The 20,263-nt window shown below is 55.2% G+C and overlaps 1 protein-coding gene across 5 annotated transcripts in view; it reads left to right on the forward strand.

Annotated features, from left to right (window-relative positions):
- The window catches only part of RADIL (Rap associating with DIL domain), an 84,168-nt gene that overhangs the window by 53,258 nt on the left and 10,647 nt on the right, over positions 1-20,263 (forward strand). For 3 of the 5 annotated variants that reach the window (XM_073012852.1, XM_073012853.1, XM_073012854.1), the window contains 5 exons: positions 1,790-1,912; positions 7,664-7,824; positions 12,861-12,973; positions 13,736-13,973; positions 14,686-14,858. In XM_073012852.1, coding sequence (XP_072868953.1) covers positions 1,790-1,912; positions 7,664-7,824; positions 12,861-12,973; positions 13,736-13,973; positions 14,686-14,858 — 808 coding nt within the window. The remainder of the gene's footprint in view (positions 1-1,789; positions 1,913-7,663; positions 7,825-12,860; positions 12,974-13,735; positions 13,974-14,685; positions 14,859-20,263) is intronic. The other 2 variants (XM_008018805.3, XM_037995277.2) reach the window with 1 other exon arrangement.

Raw genomic sequence — 20,263 nt, forward strand, 5'->3', positions numbered from 1 at the left:
CTCTCAGTGCAGCTGAATCCAAGACAATGCTGGGAAAAAGCATGCAGCACCGTGTCTGTGGTACGGTTAAATGCATATACACACACACACACACACGTGTGTGATATTCACAGCCAAGCCATCCTGTTTAAGACACACATGAGAGATGACACTGATGAAGGCAGAGTGGAAGGTGGTGGCCATGCTAGGCAGCGAGGGAGGGAATGCGTCTGGGGGGCTCAGGCTGAGTGGCTGGCAGCATCCCCTTAAGTCAAGCTGTGATACACAGAGGCTTGTGTGATTCCCATCCGTGCCTTTATTAGTCTGTTCTCACACTGCTAATAAAGACATATCCAAGACTGGGTAATTTATAAAGGAAACAGGTTTAATGGACTCACAGTTCTCACAATGGACTCACATGGCTGGGGAGGCCTCACAATCGTGGCAGAAGGCAAAGGAGGAGCAAGGGCACGTCTTAGATGGTGGCAGACGAGAGAGCGTATGCAGGGGAACTGCCCTTTCTAAAACCATCAGATCTCGTGAGGACTCATTCACTATCAGGAGAAGAGCACGGGAAAGACCCGCCCCCATGATTCAGTTACCTCCCACCGGGCCCCTCCCACAACACGCGGGAATTGTGGGAGCTACGGTTTAAGATGAGATTTGGTTGGGGACACAGTCAAAGCCTGTGAGTGCCTCACCTACCAAAAATGGTCCATCCATAAAGCCCATTATTGCCATATGTGCCTACTGATGTCTACCCTAGGTCCATCCTTCTTTCAAAGGTAGGAGGGACAGGCATGGGACAGCTTGGGGACCACTGACCTGGAGTCCCCAGCATCCCCACTGCCCGGCCCAGGGAGAGCTGAGCTCTGAATGCCTTCCACTTTCGCTGGCAAACACCTGCTCCCTCGAGCCAGGTCCCGATGCCATGCACTGGGGTAGGTCCTGGCCTGTGAGATCTGGGACTGTGTGAGGGACCCAGGCTCTGCCTCCCAGCCTGACAGGAGGGGGTTCCACAGAAGCCAGGCCCCGGACAGCATCGAAGGGTGATTGACAGCCTGACCCATGGCGAGGAGGTGGTCCAGGCCCGGGCCCCTGCAGTGGCGCCTGGCATCTTGTGGGCTTTCAGTGCTGAGGAGAAGTTTGCATGGGAGTTGGGACTGGCCCAGTGACAGGCATGGTGGCCTCCCTCTGGGGCTCTGCTCCAGGACAGCTGGAGTTCTGAGGTTGAGGCAGGGTGTGGAGGGGATGGGAGTGTACCCAGCCCTCATCCTCCTAAGTGCTGAGGTGTGGGGAGGACTGGAACCTTCCACCCCAGCACCTGTTTGCTGGGCGGCCTGCAGTCTGAAGTGCAGCTCTGGGTGGACCCAGCTTCCTCGTTGACAGGAAGGCAGGGCCCTCTCTGCTGCAGCTGTGCACTCATGCTGTGCGTTCCGGAACCGTCATCGTTAGGGCCTAGAAACAGCCCTGTTTCCATCCCTCATGCACGCCTGGGGGCCTTTTCCTTTTTCCTTTGTAAAATAATGAATCACTTACAAAACCCAGAACAGTACAGACTCCGTCACTCATCCGTGAACCCACGCCTGAAACTGACGTCATGATGATGATGATGATGATTTGGGATTTAACATTACTAACATTTTGTGTGCCCTGTTTGCCTCACATCTTTGTGTTCTGTGTTTCAAATTGTGAAGGACCACTGAATTTGACTAAATCATTTTCTGCATCTGTGATCATCATATTTCCCCCCTTTAATCTGTTAACGTGGAGTCCTACATTCCTAGGTTTTCTCTTTTTTTTGAGACAGGATCTCATTCCGTCATCCAGGCTGGAGTGCACTGGCGCGACCTCAGCTCGCCGCAACCTCCACCTCTACTTCCTGGGCTGAAGCGATTCCCGCTCCTCAGCCTTCAAGCAGCTGGGACTACAGGTGCGCGCCACCATGCCCGGCTAATTTTTGTGTTTTTTGTAGAGATGGAATTTCACTATGTTCACCCAGGCTGGTCTGGAACTCCTGAGCTCAAGCAGCCTCCCACCTCAGCCTCCCAAAGTGTTGGGATTACAGGTGTAAGCCACCGCGCCGAGTCTATATTTTTAATATTTCAAGGAGCCTCCATACTGTTTTCTGTAAAGGCTGTACTAAATTATATTCCCACCAACAGCGTGCAGTCCTTTCGAACACCTGTCATCTGTCATCGTTTTGATAATGGCCATTCTAACAGGAGTGAGGTGGCATCTCGTTGTGGTTTTGATTGTCATCTCCCTGACGATCAATGATGATGTTGACTATTGATCTTTTAATTAGGATTTTCCCATCTGAATTTATTGGTAAAATGGGTCTACATTCTTTTTTTTTTTTTTTTTTTTTTTTTTTTTTGCATTGTCCTTGTCTGATTTTAGTAACCAGGTTCACAGAACATGAATTGGGGAGCTTTCTCCATTTCTCAGTTCTCCAGATTGGTTCGTATGAGGTGAGGGCTGGCGCTGAAGCTTTGCTGGAAGAACATCTGGGCCAGAGTCCTCGGGGAGGGAGACCCGTGTTGGCCGAATCCCTTTCTTTAGTGATGATTGGTTTATTTCATTTTTTATTTCTTTTTGTTCTTTTCTTTTTCTGAGATGGAGTCTTGCCCTGTCCCCCAAGCTGGAGTGCAGTGGCGGGATCCCAGCTCACTGCAACCTCCACCTCCTGGGTTCACGCCATTCTCCTGCCTCAGCCTCCCGAGTAGCTGGGACTACAGGCATCCGCCACCACACCTGGCTAAGTTTTTGTATTTTTAGTAGAGATGGGGTTTCACTGTGTTAGCCAGGATGGTCTTGATCTCCTGACCTTGTAGTCCACCCACCTCGGCCTCCCAAAGTGCTGGGATTACAGGATTACAGGTGTAAGCCACTGCTCCTGGCGCTGTTTTTGTTTTGTTTTGTTTTGTTTTGTTTTTGAGACAGTCTTGCTCTGTCGCCCAGGCTGGAGTGCAGTGGTGCAATCGCATGTCACTGCAGCCTCCGCCTCCCAGGTTCAAGCGATTCTCCTGCCTCAGCCTCCTGAGTAGCTGGGATTACAGGTGCCTGCCACCATGCCTGGCTAATTTTTGTATTTTCAGTAACGACGGGGTTTTGCCATGTTGACCAGGCTTGTCTTGAACTCCTGACCTCAAGCAATCTGCCCACCTTGGCCTCCCAAAGTGCTGGGATGACAGGCGTGAGCCACACTCCCGGCCTGTCCTGATGATTCTTATTGCCCTAGAATCTTTCTTTCCCTGGGGTGAGTACCACATCCCCTTTCACTGGTTTCCCATTCACCTGATCAGTTTTTTCCAGCCCATACAAGGAAACCAGGGAAAGTTTACCTTCACCCTTTCTGTGTCCTTTTGTTTTATGTTTTGAAAGCGATTGTTTATTCACCTGACTTATCTTTGTTAATGGGCAAGTTGAATCTATTTAGGTTTATTGCCATTCCTGATGTCTTTGGCCACATTTTTAACATCGGTTTCGCACTGTTTTCTGTGCCTTTTGCCTTTAATTTTTATACTTTCCTATCTGATTGGATTTTTTTCTGTTTTTTGAGACAGAGTCTCGCTCTGTTGTATAGGCTGGAGTATAGTGGCTCGATCTCAGCTCACTGCAACCTCTACCCCCTGGGTTCAAGCAATTCTCGTGCCTCAGCCTCCCGAGTAACTGGGATTACAGGCACGCGCCACCACACCTGGCTAATTCTTGTATTTTCAGTAAAGACAGGGTTTCACCATGTTGGCCAGCTGGTCTCGAACTCCTGACCTCAGGTGATCTGCCTACCTCGGCCTGATTGGATTTTTTAAAATTCCCCTTTTCCTTCTTTATTAGTTTAAAAGTAATTCTGAAAATACTAATATCTTCATCTTTTTGTGGAACACTAGATCTCAGGATGCTTCGACCCCCATCCTCACTTCCAGGCTTTCATTTTATTACTTACATTATTCCAGCTTCAGCTTGCTTTTAACACTACTGTGTCTCAAATCATTCTTTGTTTTTACTTCATTTAATTTAATTAATTACTATTTTTTGAGACAGGGTCTCACTCTGTTGCCCAGGCTGGAGTGCAGTGGTACAGTCAGAGCTCACTGTAGCCTCAACCTCCTGGGCTCAAGCGATCCTCCTGCCTCAGCCTCCCGAGTAGCTGGGACCACAGGTGTGCACCACCATGCCCTGGCTAATTCTTGGATTTTTTGTAGAGATAAGACTGAAGTGATCCTCTTGCTTCAGCCTCCCAAAGCACTGGGATTACAGATGTGAGCCACCGCACCTGGCCCCCAGAGAGCACTTCTAACAGTTTCCTGCAATATATTCACCATTTCTTTTCCCTTCTTTTCTTTTTTTTTTTTTTTTTTTTCTGAGACAGAGTCTTGCTCTGTAGCCCAGGCTGGAGTGCAGTGGCATAATCTTGGCTCACTGCAACCTCCGCCTCCTGGGTCCTGGTTCAAGCAATTCTTCTGCCTCAGCTTCTTGAGTAGCTAAGATTACAGGAATGCACCACTATGCCCAGCTAAGTTTTGTATTTTTAATAGAGACGGGGTTTCACCATGTTGGCCAGGCTGGTCTTGAAGTTCTGACCTCGTGATCTGCCCACCTCGGCCTCCCAAAGTGCTGAGATTACAGCTGTGAGCCACCGTTCCTGGCTTTTTTCTTTCTCTCTTTCTTTCCTTTTTTTCTTTCTTTCTTCCTTTCTTTCCGGGTGTGATGGCACTGGCTAAGCTGTCTGTGGCTTGCTTTCTCACTCACGACCTCTCCAGGTGGGTGGATGTGGCTGACCCACTTTTTGGGGTGCGCCATTCCCTGGTCCTCTCCTGATGGACGCGACAGGCATGCGTAGGCCGTGGCCGGCGGCTATGCTCTCGCCTCTGTGCTCCTTGTGGGCCCTGCGAGTGTTTCCGTCGCCTTGGTTCCCAGGAGTGGGACTCCAGTGCCTCCCTTTACCGGCAGGAGATACCCGTGCCCTGACCGGCCTCCCCCAGCCAGCTGCGCCCGTTCCTCCTGCCGGGCTGTGCTGTCCCTGCCCAAGTGCCCTTCCCCTCTGCCCTCTCCTAGGACAACATGGCTTTTCCTTTTCCACCAGACCTGCTCCTCCATCCACACAGGTCTGGGTAGAATGGGCTGGATCTTCATCATTCCCTGGGCCCCCACTCACGTGGCCCCAGGTTGGCAGGTGGGAGCGTTCAGCGCCGACCTGGCCCGAGTCTGATCCTGAAACTCCAGTTGCAAAGCCTGGTCGCTTGTTTTCCGGGAGAGGCCTGTCTCCCCTCTGGGTTCCCGTAAAATTGAGAAGGGCAGCAAATGTTGAAAACAAGATGGAATTAGTCTCCGAAGAGCCCAGCGAATCCTTTAACTGCATAAAAAGCTCCTCTGCCCATCTGCAGACATGCGTGTCCTTCAAGCCAGTGTCCGGAATGGGCAAAAAGGAGCAGGACTTTTAGCTGTGCCAGATCCATGAGCAGGTAGCGGACCTGCTTAGCCGCCAGAAACAGGAGAGACAATCTCAGGCCAGTTTCTTCCCTCCCCAGCTGTGCGCACGCGAGAGAGGTCAACATTGTTTGTGGACAAAAGTGAAGTGACGTCAGAGAGAGCAGGCAACACTTGGGGCACTGGGGAGAATCTGGGACGCAGCCTGGGCTTCCTCCTCCAGCCCCGCTTGGCTGCCCAGCTGGGGAGAGAATAGGGAGGAAAACAGGGCCTCAGCCCTTCCCAGATGCCCTCACACACTGACCGCCTTAAGGTCCTAGTGGCATTTCCTGTGGTCTTGGCACCTTTAGAAGGACCCCAGGCTGGGTCCACACACCTGGGACTGCGCGCAGTGGTCACTCTGACAGCTGTCCAGCCTTGAGCCTGGCTCTGCCCCAGGCCTGGGGGCAGGGGCACTGGGCTTGCACCATGCCCTGTGGCCAGCAGAGTGGCAGCCGCCTGGCTCGCCCCTTAGAATCCCCCCAGTAAGGGACACAGGTGACAAGGAGTATCCGGGCCAGCCACAGGCCAGGCAGCAGGGCCGACCCCCACACCCCAGGCGACTGCCAAGTCAGATCTGCATGGTTTTGATCTGTTTGCAAAACGATCCTTCTGCTCACCACTCGGGCACACGGCTCTTTGTGTCCACCAGCTGCAATTATGGAGGCTTATGGATGAATGCGTCCTCTGAGCTGCTAGGGACCCAGGGCATCTGAGGCAGCCTGTCCAGTGGCTTAATGCTAAGCTGGTGCGTGGACCAGATGAGGAACCTGTGAGAAAGACGCGTGGTTGGCATTTTAAATGAGGAATTACCCGGGGACCTCAGCACAGCCTCGCCGTATCCATCCCTCAGACGTTCCAAGAGGCCGGCTGAGGACACTAGAAGGCAGTGTCAAGTCACACCAGACAGACACATCTTGCGGCTGGTGCCAGAGATGCGGGAGGAAGGGTTTGGGAGCTCTGAGCTTGGAAGCCAGCCTGACGGCGGAGGCTGCCGCCAAGGGAGGAGGCAGCCCTGATGTTGCCGTCATCCCCTGAAAAGGGAGCACTGAGTCAGGAGGCAGCAGGCCTGGGAGGGAAGGGCGCCACCCCACCCCTACCTGCATCGGACTGGCCAGGGAGGGGCCTGAGCTACTTCTGCTTTTGTTACTCAGAGTAACAACGAACCCCATGGATACAGAATCAGGGCCAGGCATGGTGGCTCATGCCTATAATCCCAGCACTTTAGGAGGCCAAAGCAAGAGGATTGCTTAAGGTTAGGAGTTTAAGAGCAGCCTGGGCAACATAGTAAGACCCCGTGTCTTAAAAAAAAAAAAAAAAAAGTTTTTAAATAATTAGCCAGGGATGGCAGTGCATGCCTGTAATCCCAGCTGCTGGGAGGCCTCCCGGATTCAAGCGATTCTCCTGCCTCAGCATTCCGAGTAGCTGGGATTACAGGTGCGCACCACCACGCCCAGCTAATGTTTATATTTTTAGTAGAGACAGGGTTTCACCATGTTGGCCAGGCTGGTCTCGAACTCCTGACCTCGGGTGATCCACCCACCTTGGCCTTCTAAAGTGCTGGGATTACAGGCATGAGCCACCATGCCTGGCCTCAATTTGGGTTTCTAACGATTGCCTCTGAGTCTTCAAATCTCATGCTTTACCTGCTACCCTGCGATTCATGGACTTTACATGTGATTTTCTGACTTCTTGCTTTAATAAAGTAGCATTTCATTTTGCCTTGTGCACTTCCCAAAATAGCTCTACTATTGTTTATTTCCTTTGATAATTACCTTGTTAACTTAAATAATATAATGGAACTGACATTTCTTGTTCTAAAAACTTCGGACCAGCCCCCACCACCATGCACGCATACAGGCGCACGCACATATTGGCACACATTCTGTCTCAGCATTCATAGCCACTTTATGATCTCATTCCAAAAGAGAAGACGTGCAAGGCATTTATTTACCAAGGTTTTTTACCAATGGCTGTGGCGCCCGGCTGTCTCCCTGCTAGGCTTGTAGGGGCCTCTGGCTGTCGGGTGTCGTGGGCAGATGCCAGGCGGGTACACGTATTGTTAAATGTCCCCGCCCAGCAGTGTCAGGTTGACGGTTGCAGTTGTTGTCAGCGCCCCGTGAAAACGCGCGTCCTTACTTAGAGAGAGTGGTAGGTGCAGCCTCCTGGGTGTCGGGTCGCCACATAACTCTTAGTCTTTCTATCTTGGTAGCCAGGAGCCCATCTCGCTGGCCGGCTGCGCCATGGCTGATCTGGTTCCAGACTTGCAGCCCATTCTTTTCTGGATGTCTAATTCCATCGAGCTCCTGTACTTTATCCAGCAGAAATGCCCACTCTACATGCAGAGCATGGAGGAGCAGCTGGACGTCACAGGTACGGCTGGCGCTGCCCTCCGTTCCCCCCGCCAGCGCCCCAGGCAGGGGGGTGTGGCACCTCCTCACCGTCCTCAGGACCGAGTTGGCCATGATAGCAGGGATGGATTCATGCCGGGGCTTCCTCAGCCCCTGGGCTGCCATGTGTCAGCTGCTCGGGGACAGCCTGTGAGGCTGGTGCTGGTGGCATGGGCCAGCCTGGCACCTCCCCCCACAGCGCCTTGGCGCTCAGTCTGTCCCCATCATCCCATGTGCTCCGTGCAGTGGCGTCCCCTTGACCGCAACCCCACTCTTCTGCTTGCAGGAGGGCCCGGGGGGTTACACAGGTCACTCAGTAAGGGAGACAGATGCCACCGTCCACCATGAACCAAATGTAAGGGGCGGTAGAGAGAGCGTCAGCCATGAGACCGCCCCCCGTTCTGAGATGCACCGTTGTTTCAGAAGGACAGATGTTGCCAGTCATCGTTGTGAAATTATAGATCATGCCGGTTTCATAGATTAAGATGTGGGAAATACACATTTCAGGATTTCTTTTTCTTTTTTTGAGACAGAGTCTCGCTCTGTCGCCCAGGCAGGAGTGCAATGGTGGGATCTTGGTTCACTGCAAGCTCCTCCTCCCAGGTTCAAGCGATTCTTGTGCCTCAGCCTCCTGAGTACCTGGGATTACAGGAGCATGCCACCTCTCCCGGCTAGTTTTTGTATTTTTGGTAGAGATGGGGTTTCACCGTGTTGGCCAGGCCGGTCTCGAACTCCTGACCTCAAGTGATCCGCCCACCTCGGTCTCCCAAAGTGCTGGGATTATAGGCGTGAGTCACCACGCCTGGCCAACATTTCAGGATTTCTGAAATGCAGTAGGAAGTGTTCTGAAAATACTAAGGGAGAGGGGTTCCAACGGGGCAGTCTCGGGGACTTCGTGAGGAAGGTGGCGTGGGGCCGGGCCCGGAAGCCGGGGTAGGATTTCGGCTTGTGTGTCTGCTGAGAACTGTGTGGGGCCTGGAATGGAGCCAGGTGGGGCAGCAGGACAGTGACAAGCGGGCCCAGGGGACTGGGGACCAGAGCCTCTCGTGGGCGGCCTTGATTCTGCCCCCCATGGCCTTGCTGTGCATCCACTGCCTTCACATCTGTGGGGTGGGCTGTCAGGCGGGCCCAGGGCCAGAGGGTCCTGAGTGGCCGTGGTGTTGTGGCCCTGCCTCTGGAGGACCCAGGTCAGTGAGTGGCACATTCCGAGCTGCCCTGGGCTGTGTCTCCAAGCTGCGAGGGAGGCCCAGGCCTGGTGTGCAGGGACGGGCGCTCCCACGGGCTCAGTCTACCAGACGCTGCGGGGTCTCTGTGTACTCAGCTGTGTCCCTGTCCCTGGGAGGGGTCTGTGGCTGTGACTGCATATGAGACAACCCGGAGGACACAAGGCCAGGCAAGGTCCTGGCCGGGCTGTGTTGGGGGCGCTGGGACCCTGCTGTGTCCCCCACGCCTTAGGGGCAGTTTTCCTGAGAGGAGGGGCTCTCGGTGGTGAGAGGGAGGCGCCAGGGCATCTGCGCAGTGACCCTGTGGTGGGACGGGCTCCCACAATGCGTCGGGGCCCAGTCAGCCTCCAGGCGGGGCCGGGCTGCAGAGACCAGGCTGGGTTGAGGCTGCATGGAGGAGGCCGGGCCAGCCCTGGCCATGAGGTTGTGGGGTGGGGCCCCCGTTCCTGGGGGAGGCAGAGCTGGCCGGGATCTGTCCGAGTTCCTTCCTGCTGGCCACGGTTCCTTCCCACTGTTTCCTTCTCCCCTCCTTCACGGGGAAGGGGACATGGGGTCCTGCCAGGGGCTCCCCGGTCTGGGAGTTGGGGCTGCCTTGAATATGTGGGGGTAGTGTCAACCCCTCCTGGACTCGGTGGGCATCCAGGCCTCTGGCCTGTGCCCTTGCCCCCCACGTGACGTGGTAGCTCCTGCCTGTCCACGGGGCCTGGGTCTAAGCTAGACCTTTCCTCTGGCTTTTTCCCGGAAAGTGACGTAAACGACTGTGGGTCCCTGAGTTGCCACGCAAGTTTCCCACACCCATCTGCCTGGCTGCAGTCCTCCCCTGGGGCTCCTGGGCTCCCGGGACTCCAGCGCCCGTCGCCTCTCCCTGCAGACCTGACTCCGCCATCCTCTAGGGCTGGAGTCGCAGCCAGCAGGTGGCCCTGGGATGGAGGCAACTCCAGGGTTGCGGCTGGCCAAGGGCGACCCTCGCTGACGTTGCAGTACACTTGGTCCTTCCGTGTGACGGGGACGGGGCCACCTTAGGGGCCCCTTTTGTTCCGGCCCCCACAGAAAGAGTCAGTTCGCGGACCTGTGACTTTTGGGCTCCGTGTTCCCGGCGAGTTCCCGGCTGACTTTCCACGTGGCTTCGTGGCTGCCTGGGTCTGGTGGCTGCAGGCAGCTGGGTCCCGTGTGGTCCCCGTGTTGGCTGCTCTTCATGGGAAAAATTGCTCCAGGCTGATGGAGCCGCTGCCTTTGGTCTTGGGAGGAAGTTATTTTTGGTCAGGGGCCTGGGTAGTGTTTGGCCCGGCGATGGGAGTCGGGGCCCAGGGACGCCTGCAGGCTCCTGGTGTCAGGGGCCAGGCAGGCGCCAGGGAATGGAGTGGGAAATAGCCCCCCGTAGGGGCCGGAGGGTCAGAGCCCCGTCAGCCTCCTGACTCTCTGCAGGAAATGTCTGTGGGAAGAATTCGGAGAGCAGGGCTATCCCGTCCTGAGAGCGAGTCACATGGCCATTGTCATTGCCCAAATGACCAAAGCTCTGATCCAGGCCCCTCCCACGCCGCCTCACACCATCTGTGTGTCTCGGATTCTCTTCATGGCTGAGGCTCAGCGCCTTCTTCTTTAGGGACAGGGCCGGCTTCCTCAGGGGTCGTGGAGTTTCGGGGCAGGGCAGGGGCAGCCGGCTGGTGTGTCCTCTTATGGCTTGTGGGCGTCGGAAATCCTCAGAAATCCCCACCAGCCCTGGTACCACAGGGAAATGCGTCTCGGGGGATTTAGAAATGGAGTCTAAGGGCCAGGCTCACACCTGTCATGCCCGCACTTTGGGAGGCCGAGGTGGGCAGATCACTTGAGGTCAGGAGTTCGAGACCAGCCTGGTCAACATGGTGAACCCTGTCTCTACTAAAAATACAGAAATTAGCGTGGCATGGTGGCATGCTCCTGTAGTCCCAGCTACTTGGAAGGCTGAGTCGGGAGAATCACTTGAACCTGGAAAGCGGAGGCTGCAGTGAGCTGGGATTATGCCCTTGCACTCCAGCCTGGGCGACAGAGTAAGACTCTGTCTCAAAAAAAAAAAAAAAAAAAGAAAGAAAAAAGAAAAAAAAAACAAAAGAGAAAAGAAAGAAATGGAGTCTCATGGCCGGGGGCACACGCTTGTAATCCCAGCACTTTGGGAGGCCAAGGCGGGTGGATTGCCTGAGCCCAGGAGTTCCAGACCAGCCTGGGCAACATAGTGAGATCCCATCTCTACCAAAAATTAAATAAAAGAAGAAATGGAGTCTCAGGCCCTTGGGGGGTGGCTGGAGGCTGCTCTGTGGTTTCATTCAGCACAGCCCCTGCCACCTTCTCCTCCTCCTGTCACTCCCATGCCCCGTTTCCCTCTTCCCGCCGGTGCCCTGCCCTTGCCCAGGAAGTGATGTGGGGCTGGGTTCTCAGACCTGGCAGCCTGAGGCAGTTGGGGTCAGGGCACCAGGACAGGTGGACGGGTCAGAGCTCAGCCTCCTGACCCACCTGCCGTGGCTGTGAATATCCTTGGCTGGTACTCACTGTGGATGCCCTCCGGCCGCCTTGTGTGTCTCCACAGGCCTGGAGGCTTCCGGGCACAGTGTTGAGGTTGGCAGAGCCTGAGAGCCCCTCACTGCCCTGGACCCCGGAGTCCCTCCAGCTGCCCTGCCTGGGTCCCAGATGTGACCCTGTGGGGCAGGCACTGGGGGATCTCACAGGTTCTGGGGGAGCAGGCTTGGTGGGTGGGGGCCAGGCAGCCCCAAGCCCCTGAAGGAGGAGCACCAGGAGCAGAGGAGCGAAAGTGACAGGGGCTTGTCCAGGGACTCGGCGCAGCATTGTCCTGGCCATGAGTGGGCGGCCTCCCGTGCACTCTGCGTGGCAGAGGGGCGGCTGGGGGCCTGTGCTCCTGGGAGGCCTGCATCGGGGTGAGTGTTGGCCTGGCTCACCAGGCACCACCCACGCAGCCCTGTCAGGTGCCCCGACAGGCAGCTCCCACAGTGCGGCCCCTCTGCCCCTCCTGGAAGAAGACCCCACAGGAGGGGAGCTGTGGCCGCCTACTTGGCTGCACTAGGAACACCGCTGTGGTCGCCGCCCACAGTCCCGGGAGAGAATGAACGCGCCTAAAGGCGGGACACCAGGGTCCTGGCCCCTTCCCCGGGTGCTGATGGGACCCCCAGTCACTGAGACCACCACATGCCCCCTCACTTTCTGGAAGCCCCCAGGAAGGCTCCACCCTGTCGGGGGCCTCTCACCTTCACAAGAGCCCCCACCCAGAGGGCAGGAACCACTCCGTGGGCAGCTCCCCCCAGCCTCAGCTCCAGCCACCCACCGCTGACACCCGGGAGTGGGGGTGAAATAGGTGATTTGGGCTTTTTCCTCCCGAAAGACTGTTATGATTCCATGGAGTGGCAGCCAATCGGGGGCTGCTGCCAGAGTCCTGTGACCCGTGTCGCGGGTGAGAGGCGACCTGTGGGGAGGGAATTAGGACCTGATATGTTGCGTGCAGTTGGTTGTCACAGAAGACTTACAACGTGGGAGTGAATGAGCACTTAGGCAGGGCTGGGCATTGAGACATTGGCTGTCTGGGCCCCTCCTGCCCCCTCCCCAGCGTTCCCCTACCCTGGTAAGGGCGGCGGCAGGTTTGCTGCGCTCGTCCCAGCCAGGGCCCAGAGTCCCTCGGCCGGTTTATGATCTGGACCCCAGATGGGAGCGTTGGGCAGTGCCCGCGGCAGGGACAGAGCTGGCGGCTGGCTGAGTTGCTGTGTTCCTGAGTGCTGTGCCCGTTGTGACCATCCATGTGGCTGTCTCCCCGCAGGCTCTAAGGAGTCGCTGTTCTCCTGCACGCTGACGGCCAGCGAGGAGGCCATGGCAGTGCTGGAGGAGGTGGTGCTGTACGCCTTCCAGCAGTGCGTCTACTACGTCTCCAAGGTGCACGGACGGGCACTGCTTCTGCACTCAGGCAGCTCCTGGGATGAAGTGGGGCTCAAGCTTGTGCCTGTGGCTCTCCTAGAAGCCTTCTGGGGGGCTGATGGGGGGAACCGTGACAAGCTCCACTTCAGCAGGGAGCAGTGGCTGCAGGTTCTGCAAAGGCCCAGCTGCACCCCCCTACGCTCCCTCCTCCTCAGGTCACACAGAAACCCTACAACCATCCCAGCTCCCTCTTTCCCTCGCTTCCTGCCATTGTTTCAAGGGTCAAGGATGAGGTGGGGGAAGCTCCAGCATGGGGAGCAAGGGACGTGGCCCTGTTGTCACCCTGGACCCATGGGTGCCAGAGGTGCTGCTGCTGGTCCCCCTGTGACCCTGCTCAGCTTGGGGTGCATCGGGGGTGTGGTGAGCCACTTTCGGGGGAGTGGTAGCTCTCCCATCTTTACCCATGGGTGTCTCCAGCCCCTTTGTCAGAGCCCATCCCCCCAGGTGCCACCTCTGTGCGCCTTCTGAGTTCATCTGTGCCTCCGACAGGAGTAGATCCCCCTGCGCCCCACCTCTGCTCCCAGCAGCCCCGGGAGGCAGCTCCTGTGTCTCCACACCCCACACTGGACGTTTGCAAAGCTGTGGCCTGTCCAGTAGGAAGCCGCCAAGGCTGGGTCCCTGCGAGCAGTGTGTGGATGGGGAGCTCGCTGGGTCAGGCCCCCTGTCGGCCACCAGCACTCCTGGAAATGCTGGTTGCTGTTCTTCTCTCGCCCCCGCCAGTCCTTGTACATCTGCCTCCCAGCACTCCTGGAGTGCCCACCGTTCCCGACGGAGCGCCGTGACAGCTGCTGTTCGGCCCCCGAACTGCCCGAGGAGCTGCGCCGCGTGGTGTCCGTGTACCAGGCAGCCCTGGACCTCCTGCGGCAGCTGCAGGTGCACCCCGAGGTGGCCTCGCAGATGCTTGCCTACCTCTTCTTCTTCTCCGGGACACTGCTCCTCAACCAGCTCCTCGACAGGGGTGAGGGCCTCATGCGGGGTTGAGGGGTCAGGGGCTCACATTCCTGGACATGACAGCTGCTGGCGCCTCCCTTGCCAGTTCCTGGGGGCGACTCTGCCCTTACCGGGCTCCTGCTCCCTGAGCATCTGGTGTCCCTGAGGGGTGGGAGGCCAGAGTGAGGGGGGACAGATTGCCACAGCGCATCCCGTAGGAGCCAAGGTCCCATCAGGGTTTCAGAGAAGCCACGGCTGAGAGGTCTGCACGGGGCCCCTTCCCTGTGACAGGGAGGGAACGGGCTCAGGGCATCACTGGCTGTCCCAGGTCTGTGTAGCCGCAGACTCTGGCCTTGGACCCTGCCTCACCTGCGGGGCTCAGGAACACTGGTCACTCCCAGCCAGGGCCACTGGGGGACATGGGGAGACCCAGGTGGCAGCAGGCCCCCGGCACATGTGTGTAGGGGTGGGAGAAGGTCCCAGCCAGGGGCTGCTCTGTGGAGTCAGTGGCTGTCACAGCCCACCCTGCCCTGCTACGTTCACCTCCCACCACACCCCCGCTCCAGAGAGGGGTTCGAGGCTGGTCAGTTGCCTTGGAAGCCGAGGGAAGGTCTCCTGCCTGTCATCAAGCTGTGATGTCCTCAGTGGCCCAGAGCCAGGAAGGGCAGGCTCTGGGGACAGGCCCATGTCTGTGTGCCCTGGGGAGGGCAGCCCAGGCATCACCCTCCCTCCCTCCACAGGCCCCTCCCTGAGCTGCTTCCACTGGCCCAGAGGTGTCCAGGCCTGCGCCCGCCTGCAGCAGCTCCTGGAGTGGATGCGGAGCGCCGGCTTCGGGGCGGCTGGAGAGCACTTCTTCCGGAAGCTCTCCTGCACCCTCAACCTGCTGGCCACGCCCAGGGCCCAGCTCATTCAGGTAGGGGGGGCGCATGGGAGGCGGGGAGGGCGGGGCCACATGATGGGTCCCTGGCTCTCGAACCAAGCCTGGGGGCCGGGCCTGGGCTTCTGGGCTGGAAAGCTCAAAGCTCCCATAGGTAATTAGCAAAGTTGCTTCCATTCCTTGGCTGTCTCCACCTGCGGTGGGCAGGATAATGGCCCAAAAGATGTCTGAGACCCGTGACCGTGTTACCCCACATGGCAAAGAAGCCTCTGTACGTGTGACTACGATTAAGGACCTTGAGATTCGGAGATGACCTGGGTATCTGGGTGACCCAGTCCACTCAGATGAGTCCAGAAGGGTGGGTCGGAGAGAAACGGAAGAAGAGGGGATGTGGCTCTGAGGCTGGAGGAGGAGCCAGGAGCCAAGGAGTACGGTGGCCTCTAGAAGCTGGAGTGGCCCCAGCTGACAGCCAGTCTGGAAACGGGACCCCAGTCCTATAACAGCAGGAACTGAATTCTAGCAGCAACCAGGAGAACAGGGAGACGGATCCTCCCCCGGGACCTTCATCTTGCTGTCAGCCCTGTGAGACCCGGCTGAGTCGCGGAGCCACGGAGCTGTGAGAGTGCACTTGTGTGGCCGTGACCGCCAGGCGTGTGGGCATTTGTTACAACGGCAACGGGAAACCGACATGCCCTTCCCCACCTCCCTCGCCGCTCACCACCCCCTCCCAACACAGTCGGCCGCTCACCACCCCCTCCCAACACAGTCGGCCGCTCACCACCCCCTCCCAACACAGTCGGCCGCTCACCACCCCCCTCCAACACAGTCGGCCGCTCACCACCCCCCTCCAACACAGTCGGCCGCTCACTACCCCCCCTCCAACACAGTCGGCCGCTCACCACCCCCCTCCAACACAGTCGGCCGCTCACCACCCCCCTCCCCAACACAGTTGTCACAGGTAATTAATGGAAATAGCCAATGGTTTCCTCTCCTGCCTGGAAAATGCTGAACATGCTGTAGGGCGATGGTGAGAGTGGCCACAGGGCGAATCGCTTGAACCGGGGAGGCGGAGGTTGCAGTGAGCCGAGATCATACCACTGCACTCCAGCTTGAGCAACAAAGCGAAGCCCTGTCTCAAAAAAAAAAAAAGTGAAGCATTTTTATTTACTATAGAAAATTCGGAAAATGAGGCTGTCTGGATCCTACGTGTGGCAGATTGAACACATGAATTTAGTTGGCTTCTACAGTATCACTAAACAGAAGTAAAGCAATGCTTTTTAATGCCACAAACCCACAGGGACAAAGTCATAGAGGAGGCAAAAGCAGTGCTATTTTGGAAGGCAGAAAGCAGATGGGTGAAGAGTGACTGCCTTAGCAGACTGAAGAAAGCTGACTCGGCCATGGTGGCTCATCCCTGTCCTCCCAGTGCTTTGGGAGGCTGAGGTGAGAAGATCACTTGAGGCCATGGGTTTGAGACCAGCCTGGGCAACACAGTGAGACCCTATCTCTACAAAAAAGAAAAAAGCAATCTGACTCCTGAGAAGTAACCCAATTTATAGGAAGCCACCAAAAGGCTCAGGAATTGGTGGCACCAGGTACCTATGGACACTGATGTCAAGATGGGGCTAAAACAGAAGAACAGTTGATAGACATTGTGGCAAGCACTGAGGCTCGGAGGGAGCAGCTGAGCCTGCAGTTCCACTGAGGACAGCTCGCACAGTCAGAAAGAAACACAAAGTCATCTGTTGAAAGGCGTGAGCGAGCTCCTGCAGGATGAGGAGAGGGTGAGCCTCCACAAAGAGCTGACCTGAAGTTCCTGTTGCTTTTCCCTGGAGATGTTTGCTGTCCTGGGAGCAGGTGACAGTGTGAGGCTGAGAATCTAGGCTTTGTCCAGGCAGGGGCCACTGGTGGGGAAACAGAAACCGGAATAGCACAGCACTGGCCATCTCACAGGCGAGAGGCAAGCTCAGAGACGTCAGGGGCCTGAAATGCATGGCCGGCTTTTCCCTAAGACACTTGCCAACATTCTGAATCTCCAGGGAGTACGACGGAGAGAGACTTTAAAACGGAACCAAAAGCGTTGAAAAAAAAAGTGGAATCTGTGGTGGCTTCACAGTGCAGAGGAGACAGAGATGACGAGTCCAGGACCCCCTGGGAAATAAACACCAGGCCCCCGGTGGAAACACTGGAGTGAGAGGCAGGCATGGGGCAAACACCTGTAGTCCCAGCTACTTGGGAGGTTGAGGCAGGAGGATCATTTGAGTCCAGGAATTAAAGTCTTCAGTGAGCTATGATCACACTACTGCACTCCAGCCTGGGCAACAGAGGAAAACCCCAACTATAAAAGAAAGAAAGAGAGAGAAGAAAAAAACCTTGGGGTGAGGATCAAGCAGAGGCCGTCTGAGCCTCACCAAAAGCTTGCCAACCTCAACTCAGCATTAAGTTCATCAGCAACAATGAAGACACAAAATATCCAAACCTGTAGGCTGCAGTTAAAGCAGTCTTAAGAGGAAAAGTTATAGCCTTGTATGTATATATTAGACTACAAGGAAGGCCGAGAATGAATAATCATGAGGCAAGAAAGAGAATGACAAATCAAACCCAAAAAAAGCAGAGGAGATGACGGAAGAGAGCTAAAAATCAGTGAACTAGGAAGCAAACATGGTTGAGATAAGCAATAAAGCCAGGAGTTGGTTCTTTGAAAAGTTGACTAAGAGGCCAGGTGCAGTGGCTTACACCTGTAATCCCAGCACTTCGGGAAGCTGAGGCGGGTGGATCATTTGAGGTGAGGAGTTTGAGACTAGACTGGCCAACATGGCAAAACCCCATCTCTACTAAAAATACAAAAATTAGCTGGGTGTGGTGGCGTGTGCCTGTAATCTCAGCTACTTGGGAGGCTGAGGCAAGGGAATCCCTTGAACCTGGGAAGTGGAGGCTGCAGTGAGCTGGGATCATGCCACTGCACTCCATCCTGGGTGATAGAGCAAGACTTCGTCTCAATAAATAAATAAATAAATAAATAAAAATAGAAAGTTGAATAAGGGAGAAAACACAACTGCTAGTATCAGAAAAAGGAGGCCATCACTCAGCTCCTGCATTAAAAATTAAAAATTAGTAAGAGGAGATCATAACCAACTTTTTGCTGATAAATTTGACAACTTAGATAAAATGGACAAATAAGAAAAAGACTACTTATTGAAACTGATTCAACAGGAAGTTAAAAATCTGAATGGTCCTGCATGCATTAGAGAAACTGAAAGGCCAGGTGCGGTAGCTCCCACCTGTAATCCCAGCACTTTGGGAGGCCGAGGCAGGAGGACCCCTTGAGCCCATGAGTTCAAGACCAGCCTGGGCAACATGGGAACCCCCATCTCTACAAAAAATACACACAGAAAAAGTAGCCAGGCATGATGATGCATACCTGTGGTTTCAGCTACTTAGAAGGCTGAGGCAGGAGGATTCCTCAAGCCCATGAGATTGAGGCTTCAGTGAGCGATGGTTGTGCCACTGCACTCCAGCCTGGACGTCAGAAATGACACCTTGTCTCAAAAAAAAAAGAAATTAAATTGATTAACACTTTCCCATGAAGAAGATTCAAGGCCCAGATGGTTTCACTGGCGAATTGTTTTAAACATTAAAGAAGAAATAGGCTGGGCGCAGTGGCTCACGCCTGTAATCCCAGCATTTTGGGAGGTCGAGGCAGGTGGATCACGAGGTCAGGAGATCGAGACCATCCTGGATAACATGGTGAAACCTCATCTCTACTAAAATACCAAAAAATTAGCCGGGCGTGGTGGCGGGCGCCTGTAGTCCCAGCTACTCGGGAGGCTGAGGCAGGAGAATGACCCGGAGCTTGCAGTGAGCCGAGATCACCCCACTGCACTCCAGCCTGGGCGACAGAGCCAGACTCAGTCTCCAAAAAAAAAAGAAGAAATAATACCATTAGTACCCAAATTCTTACCAGAAAGTAGAAAAAGAGGAAACCCTATCTCACTTTAAAACACCAGTAATACCTTGATGCCAAAACCCGAAAAGGGGCTATAAGAAAGAATTACGCATGAAAGATGGACAATTTCCTTCGTCATCAGAGAAACGCAGCCCAAATTCTCCACGTTTCAGGCTGGTCCGAGTGCATTGGTGTTTAGAACTAATTCATCACAACCAGTTACAGATTTTCTTGTTTCTTCTCCACTCCCATTGCTTCACTTGACTAACCTTAAAAAACAAAAGCAAAAACTAACCTCAGCAGGTTTTTTTACTTTTTTTTTTTTTTTTTTTTTTTTTGAGACAGAGTCTCGCTCTGTCATCCGGGCTGGATGGAGTGCAGTGGTGTGATCTCAGCTCACTGCAACCTCCACCTCCTGGGCTCAAGCGATTCTTCTGCCTTGGTCTCTTGAGTAGCTGGGATTACAGGCACGCACCACCACACTCAGCTAATTTTTGTATTTTTAGTAGAGACAGAGTCTCACCATGTTGACCAGGCTGTTCTCGAACTCCCGACCTCAGGTGATCCACCCACCTCGGATTCCCAAAGTGCTGGGATTACAGGTGTGAGCCACTGCGCCCGGCCTAATCTCGGCATTTTAAACACCGAACACATCAGAATGGTTGAAAGGAAGAAAGCCAGGCACTGGTGAGGAGATGCAGTGGCTTGAACCCTCAGGTGTTCCTGGCGTGGTTGTAAATGAGGCTCTGACCCAGTGCATGTGCTCTGATTGAGCAATTCCCCTGATGGAGATGTGTCCGTGGGTCCCTCGCCACGGCCCGCTTAGGGGTGCTTCCAGTGGCACCACTCGTAACCGCCCCAGACTGGGCAAAACCCATCTTCTATTTATCAACAACATGACGGATGAATAAAGCGGTCTCTTCAGTACAGTGAAATACGGCAGAGCAACGTGACTGAGTAAACTGGTTCGGAGGAGCCACAGACACACCTGTGCGGTCGGCTGGGCACTTAGGGAGGCCGAGGCAGGAGGATCACTTGAGCCCAGGAGCTCTAGACCAGCCTGGGTGACATAGCAAGACCACCCCCACATCGTCTTTCCAAACATACCTTTTTTTAAATTAGCCAGGCCTGGTGGTGTGCACCTGTGGCTCCCAACTACTCGGGAGGCTGAGGCAGGAGAATCGTTTAGGCACGGGAGGTCTGCAGTGAGCTGTGATCGTGCCACTGCACTCCAGCCTGGGTGACAGAGTAAGACCCTGCCATAAATTTAAATAATAAAAGAAAATAAAATAAATAAGGCCAGGCGTGGTGGCTGATGCCTGTAATCCCAGCAGTTTGGGAGGCCGAGGTGGGTGGATCACCTGAGGTCAGGAGTTCGAGACCAGCCTGGCCACCACAGTGAAACCCCATCTCTACTAAAAATAGAAAAGTTAGCCAGGCGTGGTGTAAAAATATAAAAATTAGGCAACTACTCAGGAGGCTGAGACACATGAAT

The sequence above is a fragment of the Chlorocebus sabaeus genome, chromosome 28, assembly GCF_047675955.1.
Source record: "Chlorocebus sabaeus isolate Y175 chromosome 28, mChlSab1.0.hap1, whole genome shotgun sequence".
NCBI classification, from domain to species: Eukaryota; Metazoa; Chordata; class Mammalia; order Primates; family Cercopithecidae; genus Chlorocebus; species Chlorocebus sabaeus.